Source organism: Gigantopelta aegis, chromosome 4 (genome assembly GCF_016097555.1).
Source record: "Gigantopelta aegis isolate Gae_Host chromosome 4, Gae_host_genome, whole genome shotgun sequence".
In the NCBI taxonomy this organism is placed as follows: domain Eukaryota; kingdom Metazoa; phylum Mollusca; class Gastropoda; order Neomphalida; family Peltospiridae; genus Gigantopelta; species Gigantopelta aegis.
In genome coordinates this window covers 3,169,054-3,187,452 of record NC_054702.1, presented here as the reverse complement: position 1 = coordinate 3,187,452, position 18,399 = coordinate 3,169,054, and the positions used below count along the sequence as shown (strand labels likewise).

Below are 18,399 nucleotides of genomic sequence, written 5' to 3'. Positions count from 1 at the left end.
GTGGGAAGGTATAGTAAAATTAATTTAATGTGTCTCACAGGGAACGCCTTTTTTCATACTATGGAATTTACAAGTTATTTATTTCTGAGCCGATTGTTTTCGAAGTTGCATACAAAAATATCTTCTTTTTTTTTTTTTTTTTTTTTTTTTTTTTTTACAAAAGATAAAACATTTTGGTAAGATGGGTCCATGGGACGGACTAGCCTTTAGACTTGTCTGAACTTTATTGTTAATGAAAATGTTCTCGAACTAAAGAAAAACCTCACAAATGAATGAGATGCAAACAACAACAAATCTGATCTGGTTGATTGCACGAACCGTGCATGAGAAAACTAACTGGCCACAACTGCAAGCATAACGCAGTTTGGGACATTGACGATATGCACTCCAAGGCCGTTTCGATGTGGATGGCGTCGACTTGTTGTCATTTGTTTTGTGTCGCAGAAAAATTGTTGGTACGGCATCTTTTTTAAAAGCCATAACACATGGTATTCCCATGTCTCACTTAAGCCGACAAGCCAGTTCGGATGAATCGAAACTAAGCTTAAAGTGTTTGCTGTCGCAACGGTCTCCGGCATTTTTTTCCTGTCCAGTCTTTCCACGTTGTTTGAATCAAATTGACACACAGCTTTCTCACAGCAACATTACTAGGAAATGCATGAAGACTAAATTTATCAGCTTTTGTATTGCTACAGCCGCTAACAACACGTTGTTTAACCATAATAAACACACAAGAAGCAATAAACAATGGCACCGACTATCGAAAGGAGTTCCCTTCGTGACGTCACGGATCAAATCTTACGGAAATTCCCGAAATTAATTCAGCTGGTTCTGTTTTTCAGGGAAATATTTTTAAATGGAAAATATACTGGTATATAAAAAAAATTAAATTTTCTAATCATATTAAATAATATGTTGATTGATATAGCCCAATACATCATACATCTGGAACAGCACTTTAATGGTCTCAGACTCCTAAAGTATTTTATCATTTGTTCAACTACCCCCACAGAAATTGACAAAATTCACTCTAATACCTAGAATCAAGCTTTAGGCTAGAGAAATAAATGTGTTCACAGATTTATGATGTCCAAATACATGTCATGTGCCAAAACAGACGTAGCAAAAATACACACAAAAACACCAGTATTATTATAAATAAATTTAAGTTATAGTTTTGTTTAACGACACCATTAAAGCACATTAATTTATTAATCATCGGTTAAATCTGTGAACTGATCTTCAAAAGTTTGAACGTTTGTGAATATATTTCGTTTTTAAAATAGTGTAGAGAGATAAAAGGTTAAAAAGTTTGAACGTTTGTGAATATATTTCGTTTTTAAAATAGTGTAGAGAGATAAAAGGTTAAAAAGTTTCTTTTGTTTACAACACCACATTTGGTAATTTTTACATATTGGGCTGAATTTACGAAGCCTGTTTTTCTTAAACGCAGGTGTTTAAGCATTGTAAATGTATGTAGACATGTGTAAGACATACAACGGCTTTGTAAATTCAGCCCATAGACTTAGAGAGAAAACCCGCTACATTTCTCCATTAGCAGCAAGGGCTTTGTAAATTCAGCCCATAGTCTTAGAGAGAAAAACTGCTACATTTTTCCATTAGCAGCAAGGCATAGATGGCTCTGGCACTCGCCATATTTGCCAACTGCGAATTTTGAAAGCAGTTGGCAAATTTTATTTTCATTTGGCAAAATAATTTTATGTAATAACTGACATTTTTCAGAGAATAACTGTAGATTTCAGCAATTTTTTTATATTTAATGGACAATTTGGCGAAATATTTTGCTCACCCAGATATGCCACTTTAAACAAGAAAATGCAAAAAATGTTTTACCTCACTAAGAAGAGCAAACAAATTATCGGCATCATCGTCTGAAAGGCTCGAGGTCTTGGCCTTCATGACCGTGTCCCAGTCAACAGGAGCCATGTTGAAGACCACGGCCACCAAACAGGTTGACTGTCAAATCTGAAAACAAGATTTTCAAGTAATTAAATGTCTCTCCTTCAATAAAATGATTCAGTTCATAAATATATATATATATATTAATTTAATAAATATTTAATTTTTTATTTCCATGTATTGAGATGAATATACATAGATGCAATTAAAAATCAGTACCAAAAATTTCGCACCCCCTCCCCCAATCCCAATAAAGATGATTTTAGAGGAGGTTGTTTGGTTATTATTTTGTTTTTGTTATATGTGTAAACATGATTGTGTGTGTGTGTGTGCATTTAGCAGGTATTATTATTGTCAGTTCGCCCCTTGCTCAATAAAAATTATTTTACTGGAGGTTGTTAGTTATTATTATTATTTATTTATTTTTGTTATGTGTGTGTGCATGTTTGTCTACGTCTATTTAGAAGGTATAGTAACCTTAACGATGTTATAATGTCTTTATTCTAAGGGTTCAAACACGCTCTTACTGTGAACAAAGCCTCTGACCAGGAAGTGTTCCCTTATGTTGGGCAGAGCATTCAGTAAGACTCGGAGACTCACTGGTCATAGGCATATAATTAAATATAACAACTAAAATGCTCCCGTGGCCCCACTTCATCTACAATACAATGATTACAACTGAGAGAGAGAGAGAGAGAGAGAGAGAGAGAGAGAGAGAGAGAGAGAGAGAGAGAGAGAGAGAGAGAGAGAGAGAGAGAGAGAGAGAGAGAGAGAGAGAGAGAGAATAATTTCAATAAAACAAAAAGCCTACAACAAAAATGCTATTGCTTCCAACTCCCATATAATTATTTCATGAATAGATATAGTGCAGTGGTGCCAACAACGTGTAAGTTAAACTCGTACTGTAGCTGTAATGACTTAAAATAAATGTAAAAAAAATAAAAAAATAAACACTGATAAAGCAACATGTTGAGTCTTGACGCGAACATTCGTGGTTTCAAAACAACCGACATTAATAACGCCAAAGCTGTAATACTGCAAGACAGGTGCTAGAATCAACGACTTGACTGAATTGCTATTACTTACAAATACGATTTGTATCTATGAATTCGTCACATGCGAAAAAACAGAAAACAAGTTCAATTTGTGCATATTTGTTTTGGAATGTCCGCCATTTAATGACCACTAGTTGAGCTTTGTTTGATGCGCTAAAACATAACGCGCTGAAATGGACAGAAAGAGTAAACAAATGCCAGTCTAAAGCACTTTGCGTAGTGACGGTCTCAAACCACAATAAATATAGTTTGTTCCTGTGAAAGAAAGAAAGAAAGAAAGAAAGAAAGAAAAAGGTGGGGGAGGGGGTAAGGAAAGAAATAACAATAATATAAACTATAGTAATTACGAGTATAAAATAAAGGCGTCGGAATAGGAACATGCAACACCTGGGGTGTGGGGGTCAGTTATTAGATGTGAGGTTATAAACCACACACACACACACACACACAACACACACAAGACATGCATGTGTTGTTATTGCTTCTGCTCTTATTTTATGGTAGTCTTCTGCATTTGTAATAATTATAACGATGATGATGATGATGATGATGATGATGATGAAGTAATCGATTGCAGTGCTAATGTAATCATAATCAGTAAATACTTTTATGATTACTCATAACTGATCAAACCCCTTAGCTTCAACTCTAGTAACACAGTGCCTGTTGGATGCAGCACTTGTCAGTGACTCAGTGTAAACAATAGAACTGATCTCCCATTGTCTTCATTGTCTTCCACCCTAATAGTAGACATAAATTACCACGTCAATCTGTCACACACACACACGCACACACACACACACACACACACACACACGCGCGCGCGCGCGCGCGCGCGCACACGCACACAGGCACACAGACACACACACACCACACACAGACACACGCACATATGCACATACATACATACACACACACACACACATACATACATACATACATACATACATACATACATATACATATGTATGTATGTATGTATGTATGTATGTATATATATGATTTAGCTGTCTGTAGAACACCGAGGTGATTCGAACATATTACTTCAGGCGATCTATTCTCTGATTAGTTTTTTCTCATCCCAACAGTGCCCGACGATTGGTATATCAACGGCTGTGGTATGTGCTGTTCTGTCTGTGGGAAAGCGCATAAAAATCCCTTGTTGCAGCCGGTTTCAATGCATAAAAAATTATCAATCATTAACAAAACCAATGTGCTCTAATGGTGTCGTTAAATAACTTAATATTTAAAGTTACTCATTCGGTAATTCCAAATCCTCAGAATATTAGGTGGACCCTGATACAATGTGAGGTGATACGTATTACTAGTTCACATTAAATGGCTGTTTAAAATAATTGCGTCATTTATTTAGTGCATTTTTTCTCGCCAGGTAATAGTCTTGTTAGCTGGGTAGTCCTCGAGTGGTGCATCTAGAGCAGCATTCCACAACTATTCTTTCAAGAATGAGATATATGCACACGGCACAATCCAAATAGGCTATGCCAAACGACACGAGTGCCTCTTATGAGAATAGCCGATTGTCACAAGACAAACATTACCATTTCATCGATTTGCTATGCAATTGGCTATTCTCGTACAACGCACTCGCATCATGTGGCACCGCCTTTAGAATGTTTTGACAAGACCGTGGACGTTTCCAGTGAATCGGTGTTTATTAATATCTGTGATCGAAGTGCAGCTAATATTGATAATTATTTCTTATTTCTTTTTTTTGGGTTTAATAAATATTTAGAGGTCGTCCATATATGCGCAAAAAGCCATATAACGTTCATTAGCTAAGGTATAGTTGGCTGGTGAATTTGATTTAATTGTAGGACATTTTTGGTTGGAGGTTGACTTCAAGTATGTTTTAAAATTTCGTGACACAGGTGAAAATGACGATTGATTGTTAAAAAATAATACGCCCCCCCCCCCCAACCCCAAAAAAAAAACCCAACAACAAAAAAACAAATCTATCACTATAATGACCTGTAAAATTCTTATCAAGAAATCTCCGATAATGCTGTTAAGGGGTGGATTGTCCGACTGCCCTCATTTTCAGTGACATTGCGAGATAACATACACTGTATTACACATGCATGTAGCAATGGAAGACGATGAACAACTAGTAGAGAACGCGCGAGATTCTGGTATTTCACGAACGTTTGACCTCTCAGAGCAAAGCTTGAAATTCATCAGGACATTTCTTCGAGGATTTGGAAGTGGAGCCGCTCTGTATGCGGGCTTTAAAGTTGTGGGGGCGCTCACCAGGAATCCGTTTCGGAAAGGGTAGGCGATGCTTGCTGCAGGCCCCCGTTTCATTTCATTTTATTTATACTTATGTTCCTGCTTATATCCAGTTAATTTCAAACAAGCTGTCGTGGGCACACACCGCAGTTATCCAAGCTGTCTGTCCAAAACAGTGGGTTAGTTGTTTGTGGTTATTAATAGGGCCTAAGAGAGAGAGAGAGAGAGAGGTCGGTTCGACAAAAAGAGAGATAGAGGGACACAGAAACAGAAGCAGAAACACACACACACACACACACACACACACACACACACCCACCGGCTACTTTAAAATTCCGCGAGCAGCTGACATTCTTCACAAAGGACGAGTTGATTTACTTATATCTTGACAATGTTTTTAAAATTTGCATGTTGTTGTTTTTTTGTTGTGGTTTTTAAAACTGTTTTCCTTTTCTTTTTACGTGAAGACTGTTTTCACCGAAGTGCTCTTTTCAGGAAGATGTTACACGTGCTGTTTTTCCTGGTTTTCATAACATCTGTAGAAGGTCGCCGATTCGACGCAGATCGTCTGCGTCTGTTCTTATCGGTCTGCGTCGGTTGACAACCGTATATACATTTATATAGTTTTATTAACAAGTTAATCTGCCTTGTTGTAAACAATAACTTCAAGTACATTAATTCGTTATTACATCGATGATGTTATCTTCAAAAGTGATACGTCTGCTGTTACATGAATGAATCGGGCCTAGATTCAGAGGTTCACTTTTACCGGGTGTAACAAATGTGTCTAGATTTAGAGGTTCACTTTTACCGGGTGTAACAAATGTGTCTAGATTTAGATGTTCACTTTGACCGGGTTTAACAAATGTGTCTAGACCTGTTGCCCTCCAGCTGATAAGATAAATATCTGGGTTGGTTTGGGTGTGTAGATATTAGTGTGGATATTAATAGCAGGCATACTATTTTATTTATTTACGTTAAAATTGTATAGACATCAGAATATGTCAGCATCTGGGGGTAAGGTGGGAGCTGTTATTGGCTTTTTAATTGGACGAAACATATAATATTCAGTTTGATGACCAGACCCACCGCCTACCTCACCCTCCGGCGATCCCGCTTCCATAGTTTCCATTTTTGCAAAAGTTTGTTTTGTTTAACGACACCACTAGAGCACATTGATTTATTAATCATCGGCTATTGGATGTCAAATATTTGGTAATTTTTGACATATTCTTAGAGGGGAAACCCGCTACGTTTTTAATTAATTTAGTATCAAGAGATCTTTTATATGCACCATCCCACAGACAAAATAGCACATACCACGGCCTTTGATATACCACCCCAATGGGACCACCGGCGGGGATCGATCCTGAACCGAACGCGCGCCAGGCGAGCGTTTTACCTCTAGGCTACTAGTAATTAATTATTGATTGATTGACAGATATGCACAATGGTAAAACAGAGAGTGTAATACGTGAATGGTTCATCCTGATGTTAAATGTTTTGTATGTTTAGAATCCCCAACATTCTGACGTTACTACGCCGAGATTACAAGGACTTGCTGCGGTTTGCTGGTTTTCTGGCCCTCTACCCCAGCGTCTATCACCTGTGTGTCGATCTTCTCAAATACTACAGACAGAAACAGGTGTGTCATAACTAGAAGGTATATAGTGTGGTGTGTGACCCGTCATTGCGAGGCCACGAGGAGGCAGGGTTATAACTAGTGGGTTTGGGAAAGCAGTTGCTTTCGCACCACAGAAAATAATAATAATAATTAAAAAAAATAACAATAATAAAAAAAGTAGTAATAATATTTTAAAATATCTTTTTATGTAGTTGGACACAAAATTAATAGTAAGCCCACAGAAATTATAACCACACCAACACCCCCCCCCCCCCAAACACCCCCCCCCAAAAAACCCCCAACAACAACAAACAAAAACAACAACAGCAACAGCAACAAAAACAAACAAAAAAACAACCCCCCCCCAAAAAAAAACCCCAACAACAACAACAACAATAACAGCAACAACAAAAAACTCCACACAAAACAAAACAAAACAAAACCCTCCAAAAACAACCCAAAAAACAAAAAACAAAACAAAACATAACACCAAAGCTCCTGATAAGGGTGGTTGGGATGTTGACAGATATTTGTATTCACCTGGTTGGGGAATCATGAATACATAGTGTAAGTGTTGGATGGCATGTATTGTGGCAGTAGGCTACTCTCTGCCCTATCCCATTCCTGTTTCAACGCCAGGGCCGTACCCTCCGGGGGGCAGGGGGGGCAGTTGCCCCCCCCTGAGAATCTTGTCCCTTTTTTTTTTTTTTTATACATCTCCAGTAATAGCATAGAAATGTTTAATCTTTATAGTATGTTAAAAATTATTTATAAAATTTAGTGCCCCCCCATGGATTTTGGTCAGGGTACGGCCCTGAACGCATATGGAAACCACTGCCTAATCGGACTCATACGGACGTAACGTTTATAAATTTAAGTTTGTTTTGCAGATCTTAAAATATAATAGAGAGTAAGGATTTTAAGATCTGTTTGTTCATGAGGTCGAGTACATGCAGGCGCTTGCGGTCGATTCAACATGTGCTTGCAGTCGCGAACACGCAAATGGTTTTGATCAGATCGAGTATTGTCAAATGAAAAGCGTGGCATTATTTGACATCAAATTTCGTTCTGTATATTTTTTATGTAAATAGTTTAGCTCTGCTTAAAGATCATGACCAGGGCCCGTTCCACGAAGAGACCTTAGCTCTAAAATTACTTTAAGTGCCTCTAAGGTGATCTCCACGCTAAGACCGCTTAGTAGAACGGGCCCCTGCCCATAAAGACAAGATTATCTTGCTTATAAATAGTTTCAAAACACGTTCCGAACTAACAGTGGTCTGTTATTACATTGTAGGATGGATGGACACACAGCATTGCAGGGGGCGTGGCCAGCTTTACGGTGATCGTAGAGAATGATTCCAGGAGGACGTTCATGACCTTCTTCGCAATTGCACGTGCTCTTGGTGCGGGACTGTCAACGCTGGTTGCCAGGGAAACTATTCCAGCAATTCCTTTCTTCGATATTATGACGTTTTCGGCTTGTGGAGCTTACATTGTGTATTCTGCTGCCGTAAAACCGAGCAATCTCTCCGAGGGGTACTACAGGTCATTACTGAAATGGTCACGTGGTTTCACCGACGCTAGTCTGGCTCGAATCTACCGGTTACCCGGGGATCGATTTATTTCGTGCCAAGAAGCAGGGATGCATTCCGACACTTGTACAAAGCACGCGTTAAAAGATTTCTTCCAGAGTCTGCTGCCGTTTGCCAGTTTATACCTGCCAATACATCTTACTCCGATCCTTGTGTTTAGGCGGAAACTATTAATAGAACGGTAATTTCATTTATACATTATTTGAGTGTAAAACTTACAAAGTTTACACTAAAGGCTTTAGTCACTGCAACGTCTTTCAAATGAGAGAGAGAGAGAGAGAGAGAGAGAGAGAGAGAGAGAGAGAGAGAGAGAGAGCGAGAGCGAGAGCTAAGAGCTAAGAGCTAAGTCAAAGATTTAGACTAAAATACATTCTATTCTTACTGATGCTTTAAAAGGAACTTCTGATATTTAATTCGATTCAGGCTGTAGATGAGGTAAACGTGATATACAGCCAGAGTATATTATCCTGCTCTTTAGACGCTGGAATTAGTCCTTAGATCTACGGCGTTTCTTTTCTTTTTTTAATTATTGTGCAAGCAACGAAATATTTGCACCAGTGGCAGATACAGAATATTCCTCAGCAAATTGCATGGCACGTTAATAATTTATTACATTATTTGTATGTTGTTGTTTTTCCAGGCCGAAGAAGACCGCACTATCACTTGTGAAAAACCTCTTCTACTCCAGCGCGTTTCTTTCATCCATGGTGATGCTAGCCAAATACACGATGTGTGTTCTTCGCAACTTCGAAGGGAAACCGCCGCCAGCCGCCGGGTGGATCCCGTCAGTAGCAGGAGTCGTCTGTGGACTGAGCTTACTGTGGGAGAGGGTGAACCGGCGGAAAGAGCTGGCCATGTTCCTCATCCCGCACACGCTGCTGGGCATCTACAAGATGGGTCTGAAGTCCAGCCCCAGGCTGGTGTCTTCCAGTCCTCTCATTGTAATGCTCCTCTTCGCAGTGTCCATGATGACGCTGATGCACGCCTATGAACGGCAGCCAGGGTCGCTGACGCCTCTGCTGGGAGGATTGTTGAAGTATTTTGTTGGAACAAGAATTACTGTTTTACCACACACCAAACACGAATGATAGAACTAAGAAACATAGAAGGTGATCATGTTAGATTTTTGGTCAAATGTAGTGAAATACTCGAACGCCCATGCTTGGCGTCTTGCTGAAGTATTTTCTTGGAACAAGAAGAACATGCGAAGAGTTTTGCATTATCTAGTTGGAACAAAGAAAATTGCTTTACCAGGTGACACGTGATAGAACTAATTATAAGAAACGCAGGCTAATTACAGTTGATAATGTTGTATCTTTCTGTCTACAATCTAACAGTCTAAGGCCCAAAACACACCGATACCGGATCTGGGTCTGACGAGTACTGTTGGAATACAGAAGACAACTGAAAGTGATATTACCAAGAAATATGCAAACCAGCCATCTTCTATGCTTGGTGACAGTTTAAATGACGCTTTTGCCGAGTGAATTTATCAAGGGTTTTTATCCTTCTTGTTTTTTTTTACCAACAAAAACATCAGAAAATTAATTAAGCACTAGAAAAGCATTTATAAGTAGTTGTCCGTGCTGACGGAATTTAAACCTGATATTCAGTTTTTGCACATTCTGTATCCGCTGGCTATTTACCGAGATGGCATGAATAAATGATGAGAAGTACATCATTGTGATTACAGTTTCATAGTTAATTATCATACATTTTCATGAATATTTATGATTTCTGGGGTGTTTTTCCACTATGATAGGCCTACATTAAATATACTGATGTAATGACAGTATCACTTGCTGTCAATCTCTGGATACACAGAACATGACTTTCAGTGTTTTGAATGCACGAAATGCCCACAATTACCTGAAAACTGTAAGCCACACACACACGTACGTACGGCGAAAACTAGGAGGTGCTTAATCAATTTACAGACCTGTGTATATTTTACCAGATAACAAAACGAAAACATGTTACTAGGAAAGTTAGATGACCATGTTGTGTGTCTTAGTTGTGGTAATACAGTCTTGGACTATCTTAAGGTGTATCGAATAACTAGGATAATCTTAATCATAATTACTCACAAGTGTATTCTGGGAAATAAATCAGCATTTCAGTCATTGTTGAAATATGTGTTCCTCCTATGAAATCGGCTCCTACAGCTTTAAAACTAGCTTTCGGTATTTTTGTTTTCCATAACAATGGATAAACAAATAAAGGGGAAGGGATGAAATGTTCTGTCTCACAAATTTTTTACTGCCACAACTTGTGGCAGTATGCGAATCTATACGTATTTTAAAGCCTTTTTTCATCAATGCAATAACCCCCCCCCCCAAAAAGAAGAAAAAAAAAAAGCCACGAAACCGCCCCCCCCCCCCCCCCCAAACAATCCCCAACAAAACAACAACAAATGCAATTAAAATGATGATACACAACAACACTGGGAATCATATTTAAAACACATGTATTCAATTAGTCTTCATGATTAAAACATTATTTTTCCCCTCAATATCCCTTGTTCAGAAACAGCTATAGCCATGATGTATTAACAAAATTTTGTAAAAACTAAGAACATACTACACATATATATTTTCACAGTGATATAAAACATGCAGTGAAGCTATGTTCACTCAAAAAACAACAAGCAGATATAAGTGGCGGTAAATGGCTCGCCTTTCATGGCTGCCGAATTTTAGTTAATTAGGTTTTTGTTTGTTCTTAAAATTCAAATGATTATCTTTAGTAATGTTACAATTAAGAAGAAGTAATACAACTTAATACCACACTTTTTTGAGTGAAGGTGCGGCAAATAAACCGCACTAACAAGTACATGTACAAAGTAAAACCAAAATCTTTCTGAACAAGGGTGGGAAGGGAGGGTGAAATTCTTATTTTCCTTAAAGTACTGGCAATTTTTTCAAAAAGAATAAAACAACGCACCACTGTGCTTGCTCAAGTATGACTGAAGACAACCGAATTAGCATAATTTGGTCGGGTATAAAATAGGGAATCCGAGTAAGTATAAAATACGGAATCCGAGGGAGAAAGTATAAGGGGTCATCCATTTAGTACGTACGCACAATTTTCCGATTTTTTGCACCCCCCCCCCCCCCCCGTACGCATGCGTACGCCAGTGCCCATACCCCCCCCCCCCCCCCCCCCCCTTGCGTACATACGCAAAAGATCGTCAGTCAGTACCAGTAAATGTAGACAATGCCACCGTCGATGTCATCATGGTATACTATACTAATAGTTCCTGAACCTCGCCCGCCTTCTTGGTTGGGTTTACACATTTAATACATTTCAAAAGTTGGGAATATTTGTCATAATTATCACCACCGGAGGCCATTTTCTTGGCCATGCATGCGTGCGTCAAATGACACAAAGGTCATGCAGTGGAATGACGCAAAGGGTTAGTATGGCGAACAAAACAGGCGCCGACGATCTAGAACGTCAGTAAATAATCAAATTAACTATATATATATATATATTTTAATTTTACCCTAATAACACCCCACCCTCCCGCCGTACACAAAATGGCTCTTAAATTTTCAACCCCCCACCCCCCCCCCCAAATGCGTACGTACTAAAAGTATGCCCCCTAAAATTGGATATTTGTGGAGAAAAAAAAAGTCTTTTGTTAAGATTGTATTTTTCCCCTCAATATCCCTTGTTCAGAAACAGCTATAGCCATGATGTATTAACAAAATTTTGTAAAAACTAAGAAACATACTACACATATATTTTCAGTGATATAAAACATGCAGTGAAGCTATGTTCACTCAAAAAACAACAAGCAGATATAAGTGGCGGTAAATGGCTCGCCTTTCATGGCTGCCGAATTTTATTTAATTAGGTTTTTGTTTGTTCTTAAAATTCAAATGATTATCTTTAGTAATGTTACAATTAAGAAGAAGTAATACAACTTAATACCACACTTTTTTGAGTGAAGGTGCGGCAAATAAACCGCCACAAGGACATCATGAAATGTTTGTTTCATGATTCCGCCGCCACCCAAGCTGCATGTTGGAGATATACAAATTCGTGAGTTGGCAGTAGTTTGACTCTTCCGCCTACCACGTCAATTTTTCAAATTTTTGGCATGTAGATTCCACAAAAGGAAGAAGGTCCTACAGGAATGAGATTGATTACATCATATTAAAATGAACTTTTTCAAAAAGAATAAAACAACGCACCACTGTGCTTGCTCAACCGAATTAGCATAATTTGGTCGGGTATAAAATAGGGAATCCGAGTAAGTATAAAATACGGAATCCGAGGGAGAAAGTATAAAATTGGATATTTGTGGAAAAAAGAGTCTTTTGTTAGACTCTGTATTTTACGTCATTAACATGTTACGGGCGATTTTTTCAAAAAGAATAAAACAACGCACCACTGTGCTTGCTCCAGTATGACTGAGGACAACCGAATTAGCATAATTTGGTCGGGTATAAAATAGGGAATCCGAGTAAGTATAAAATACGGAATCCGAGGGAGAAAGTATAAAATTGGATATTTGTGGAAAAAAGAGTCTTTTGTTAGACTCTGTATTTTACGTCATTAACATGTTACGGGCGCCAGTTAGGGGGCTCTTTTGTGGCGTCCCAACAACAAGTGCCCCGGGGTCCGGTTGGTTTTTCGCCCTTGGCGTAGCTGATACTGGGCGGGTCTTCACAGCGTGTGTTCATGGGGCACTCCCGGTCTTCTGTACACATTATCACCTGTTGGTTCGCGTCTTCGATCGGCAGGCCCTGGGTACAGCCGTGTGGTATCGGCGACTCCACATCGCCTGTAACAAATACACTTTGTTTTGTTCTACGACACCACCAGAGCACATTGACTTATTAATCATTAGCTATTAGATGTCAAACATTTGGTAACGCTGAGGAGGAAACTTGCTTCATTTTTCCATTAGTAGCGAGGGATCTTTTATATACTAAAGAATCGTACCTAACCTAAAATAAAAAACAATATTTTTTTTTTAAACTAGTCGTATGGCACTGGTTAAGAGGGGAATAAACGAGAGTCCACCTGGGGCAATTGATCCTGCAACCCATCGCACCTCAGGATTGGAAGTGAGAAGACCCCAAAGAGGCGAGTACCCACCATTATTGCGCGAAGCCGTTCAAACGAGTGAATTAAGAATGGGGTAGATACGAGACAAAAGAGTAAATTGAGATTGAGGTAAATACGATACAAAAGAGTGAATTATGTTTGAGGTAAATACGAGGCAAAATAAAAGCGTGTAGAAAGCTGTGTTTTGGTGTACGTACTAAAGCAAGCAGGATCTGCGGTACACATCTGTCTGTTACCATGGGTACAGCCAGGCGGTACAACCAATCGGCAGAACGGGTAGTCCCGGGAGCAGTCATTTTCCTGAAAAGTTTTTGAAAATATGGATATTTTTTTAATATTTTTTTTTAATAAAACAGTGTTTAAAACAAGTAATTAAAACAACATTATAAAATGAAGTAATACAACTTGTACATGTCTGTATAATCCGGGGATGGGGTACTGCCCCTACTCCCGACACACAGTAGAGGCTGAAAAGGTACGTGTTTTTTCATTCTACTCTATATAAGTACTGCTGAATCAATACATGTCCCCTACCGCAACAAATTTTCGTATCTTCTTAAGTTCAAGGGTCATAACTCTGTGGGAAAATGGGTAAACTGCTATGAAAGTCAAACTTGATTTTTAACAGAACATAATAAAGCTATACACAAAGTTTCACCTCAATATCTTGAGGCATTGGGGGGGGGGGGGGGGGGGGGGGAGTCCGAAAAACACTTTTCCGTATCTCCTAAGTTCAAGGGCCATAACTCTTTCAAAATGAGTAAATCGTCATGAAAATCAAAATTGTTCGATAATAGAATACGATAAAGCTAAACACAAATTTTCAACGCAATATCTCGAGACATTGTGAAAAAATCATCCGGAAAACTATGTGGGACAGACGGACGGACAGACAGACAGAAGGACGGATATGAAATCTATAGTCCCCTCCGGTTAAACCAGAAGGGGACTCATATAATATATAAATCTGACTGTGCCCACCTCGCACCCCTATCCCAAGACGCCTGTGCGAAAATATCATGAATACCCATCGGCGACTGAAACGTGTAAAGTAAAAATTAAGTAAAATGGGCATCTCTTGTTTTATAACTTTAAAGTATAAAACTTACGTAACGGGATATCTCTCGTTTTATAACAATAAAGAAAAACGTACGTAAAATGGGCATACGGGTGTATAAATTTCTCGTTTTATAAGTATAAAGCAAAACTTACGCTACAGGGATATTTCTCGAAATAATACTGTGATCGAGCAGACACACATGCTAAAATCTGAAATAACATAAAGCCATCATAAATCACAAAATATAAACAGAGAAACATAATTAATTGGGTGTTTTCACCAAAGGCCAATCTATATTAGCTATCTATCTGTATTAGCCATCTATGTCTGTCCGTCCGTACGTCCATCTGTCTATATTTAGATTATTGCATGAACGGGAATGCCATACATAATTTATGAAACGAGTTTGGAAATTGTTTTATTTCCCGAGCGAGATCGAGAGGTATAAAACAATTCCCAAACGAGTTTCATAAGTTTCGTATGGCACTCCCACGAATGTTATAATTTATTTATCAGACTTTTACTCTAAATTTTAATTTTATATGTCTGTGATATTTGTATTTTTTTCACAATTCTTTACACTGTGTTTTCATTCGACTCTTGAATTTTTTATCATCACTTCATGTTTTGACTTACCATAGTTTGACACCCAATAGCCGATGTATTTTTCGTGCTGGGGTGTCGTTAAACATTCATTTTATTTATTATCCACAAACAGTGATTTATAACAAACGTTAACGCTTCACAAAAATAATACGTTTCGGTATTAATAACATCACAGGGTAGTTTTTTTTTTAAATTTTTTTTACCAATTTGATGCATCGTAGCATGTCTGTTTAATTAAGTGGAGAAATTGTAGGCGCTTATGTTATGTGGTGGATCATGACCCGTTTCACCATATTGCTGAAGAAAATTAAAACGTTTTCCAACAAATAACCTATCACCCCTAAAATGGTAACTGACATTATCAACCGACAGGGTTTATTACTAAAACTAATTCTTCTGTAAAACGCTTGATTAAGTAGATTGTCCCATCTGAAATCACAGAACCGACCAATTACGTAGTCCCAAAGGGAAAACCGGCCTCGGTGGCGCAGTGGTTAAGCCATCGGACTACAGGCTGGTAGGTACAGGGTTCGCAGCCCGGTACCGGCTCCAACCCAGAGCGAGTTCTTAAGGGCTCAGTGGGTAGGTGTATGGCCACTACACCCTCTTTTCTCTCACTAACCACTAAAACTAACAACTAACCCACTGTCCTGGACAGGCAGCCCAGATAGCTGAGGTGTATGCCCAGGACAGCGTGCTTGAACCTTAATTGGATATAAGCACGAAAATAAGTTGAAATCAATCAATCAACCAAAGGGAAAAAAAATCACTTGGTTATCGTGGGGGACCTTAATTGAATATAAGCACGAAAATAAGTTGAATGAAATGAATGAAGAGCCTCACTGCCCCTTTAAGAACATTCAGCGATATAGCCGCGACCGTTGCAAGCTTGCAGCTGTATATAACAACGTCGGATGTATGCCCAATCTAATTAAAATTAGCTCCACTATTACATGTGTATCTAACAGCAGCCAGTTGGAGCTCATGTCCACCAATTAAAACTTTACCTGCAGAATCATGCCAGTGATTTGAAAATAATTTGAAAATATTCTCACACGTAATTCACACGAAACATGTCGTTTTCCCTCAGGATAATTTTCGGAATATTTTCAAATTATTTTCAAATCACTGGCACGATTCTGCAAGTAAGGTTTTGATTGGTGGATATGAGCTCCAACTGGCTGCTGTTAGATCCACATGTAATAGTGGAGCTAATTTCAATTCGATTGGATGTGTGCCGTAACAGTTTTTAATGTATTATTATGACCAATGCAATGAAGCTAGCGTGGGAAAACACGATGTTTATGTAATCAATAAATGTACCGTAATTTCAGCACGAGAACAGGCCATTAGAATACGCTAAGGCCTACTGGATGGAACGAATTGTTCGTAAGGTACTCAAAAATAAATATCATATGACTAGACGTGAAGAATTTACTATTTCAAACAAGAAATTGCAGTTTAGTTAGGAATATCATACAATTTTCTCTTTATATATATATATATATATATAAAACTATGTCTTCCTCGAAAAAAGAATTTTGTACAATGGAACAGTTTCAAAATTGCATTTGTACACCATTAATTTCAGTATCCCATTTCCTCCATTATATTAATATAATAATCTAAAACAATATTATCACCGCTTCTGTAACTCCATGTATACTTACGGCCAGATTTGCGGCTACAACTTTTCCTAAATGCAGAATCATTTTGCGTTTGTAAGTGAAGTGGTCTAAGTTGTGCGAGTGTGCTCAAGCCAAGAATAGCTTTAATTGTAAAAAGCTGGTGTTTTATATACCCATTTATTAAACCGATGCTCTTATCACGATGGTCATACAAATGATATATATGACATGTATTAAAAGGTCTTGAACTCGCAACCAACAATTAGTTAGTGACAACGATAAACGTGACATGCGGTGAAACAAATGTGAAAGGTCAATGTTGAAATGACCACGAAAACATGTAGAGCAAAAATGTAATTATGTAATATCGCTAGGGCTCAATGCACAAAAACACCGAACTCTCTCAAACAACAATGCACCAGGTCAGGTCAGGTCATAGGGTTTTACATGCACATTCAGAACAAGCTGTTGTAGCGCACGCCTATCGTGGGCACAAGAGCCGGCTCCTCCGTCCATGACAGGAAAGGTGGGGGGAGGGGAGAGGAGAGACCGCCTGCACTGGCAGGTGCAAGGGAGCACCAGCAGCCCGATCAAATCGGTAGCAGGCGGGTGGGGGTGGTGCTATGAAATTTGAATGGAGCAGTTAAATGCCAAAGAGAAAAGGGTGCGCAATTTTGATTGAGGGAATTTGGCGCAATTTTGAACGGTCGGTCGAAAGGTAAATGGCCGAGCTAATATAGGTTTTGATATTAGTGAATCGAGATTACTCTTTAATTTTAGACCTCTACGATGCTGTGGTGAACACTGCACCATCCTTGAAGTCATTTTATATTAGTGTACTGTGACAGAGCAAAGTCGATAGTGTTTAGTGAATTAGGTCCTGGCCATGTTTGTAATGCACCCTATTCCTCTGAAATTACGTAGAGCTAATGTGGACTCGCACCACTCTTATCTAGTGGTACTGCACAGCCAACAAAATATGATTTTATTTTAATCAAGTATGCATGGATAAAATGTTACAGCAAACTTCCCATGTGTGTGCGCACGCGTGCGTGTGCGTGAAAGAGATTGCTAGAACACTGACTGGATAGCAGTACAAACATAAAATGGAATGAGTAACAAACAGTCCGGCGATATAAAAGGAGTGGCATGGTGCGACAGCAAAGATAGGGGGGGGGGGGGGGGGGAGGGCGGTGCAAAATAACCCCCTTTTGGTACTGCTTACCACCCCTCGTTCGTAGCCATGCTAGTTACTAGTTCATTATACACGTAGAACCAAATCCTTTCATAAATTCCTGGTAACATCTATGTTGCTACCCTAAAATCACCCATGACGTGAGCTTTCGTCTATGTTTGTTCAATTAAACTGAGGCTGGCACAAGGGAGGGGACGCAGGGTAAAATAGCACATGGACAAACTTCCTACTTCAATGACAACTGCAAACCAGGCCCGTAGCCAGCCATATGTGCGGAGGGGGGGGGGGGGGTAGGTGCTTTGAGATATTGTGGAACTAAATTTATATCATGGGTGCGAGAGGTCGGGGGGGGGGGGTTCGGGGGGCATGCTTCCCTCGAATTTTTTTTAATGT

General features: G+C 38.9%; 3 protein-coding genes across 3 annotated transcripts in view; 1 reads left to right on the top strand and 2 right to left on the bottom strand.

Annotated features, from left to right (window-relative positions):
* LOC121372055 (centrosomal protein of 290 kDa-like) overlaps positions 1-3,109 on the bottom strand; it is a 42,216-nt gene extending 39,107 nt beyond the window's left edge. Inside the window, exons 1-2 of the mRNA XM_041498306.1 lie at positions 3,007-3,109; positions 1,855-1,986 (exon numbers count right to left, since the gene is read on the bottom strand). Coding sequence (XP_041354240.1) covers positions 1,855-1,947 — 93 coding nt within the window. The 5' untranslated portion in view covers positions 1,948-1,986; positions 3,007-3,109. The remainder of the gene's footprint in view (positions 1-1,854; positions 1,987-3,006) is intronic.
* Positions 3,110-5,082: 1,973 nt separating this feature from the next.
* LOC121372054 lies at positions 5,083-10,698 on the top strand. The gene is made up of 4 exons (XM_041498305.1): positions 5,083-5,264; positions 6,738-6,867; positions 8,141-8,619; positions 9,079-10,698. Exons 1-4 carry the CDS (start codon positions 5,083-5,085, stop codon positions 9,524-9,526), a joined length of 1,239 nt encoding a protein of 412 aa, XP_041354239.1. The 3' UTR covers positions 9,527-10,698.
* A 2,297-nt stretch (positions 10,699-12,995) lies between these two features.
* Positions 12,996-16,962, bottom strand: LOC121371124. Its single transcript, XM_041496787.1, has 4 exons — positions 16,854-16,962; positions 14,730-14,786; positions 13,715-13,817; positions 12,996-13,230 (listed from the first exon to the last, which is right to left on the bottom strand). Exons 1-4 carry the CDS (start codon positions 16,893-16,895, stop codon positions 13,010-13,012), a joined length of 423 nt encoding a protein of 140 aa, XP_041352721.1. The 5' UTR covers positions 16,896-16,962; the 3' UTR covers positions 12,996-13,009.
* Between the last annotated feature and the right edge of the window lie 1,437 nt (positions 16,963-18,399).

What these genes read in the sequence shown, in the direction of transcription:
- LOC121372054 (XM_041498305.1), top strand. Translation starts at nt 5,083, where the DNA reads ATGGAAGACGATGAACAACTAGTAGAGAACGCGCGAGATTCTGGTATT. An exon ending in AGGAATCCGTTTCGGAAAGG is followed by an intron (nt 5,265 to 6,737) that starts GTAGGCGATGCT and finishes TTGTATGTTTAG; the next exon opens with AATCCCCAACATTCTGACGT. An exon ending in AATACTACAGACAGAAACAG is followed by an intron (nt 6,868 to 8,140) that starts GTGTGTCATAAC and finishes ATTACATTGTAG; the next exon opens with GATGGATGGACACACAGCAT.
- LOC121371124 (XM_041496787.1), bottom strand. Translation starts at nt 16,895, where the DNA reads ATGATTCTGCATTTAGGAAAAGTTGTAGCCGCAAATCTGGCC. An exon ending in TCGAGAAATATCCCTGTAGC is followed by an intron (nt 13,818 to 14,729) that starts GTAAGTTTTGCT and finishes AAAACTTTTCAG; the next exon opens with GAAAATGACTGCTCCCGGGA. An exon ending in CGCAGATCCTGCTTGCTTTA is followed by an intron (nt 13,231 to 13,714) that starts GTACGTACACCA and finishes TATTTGTTACAG; the next exon opens with GCGATGTGGAGTCGCCGATA.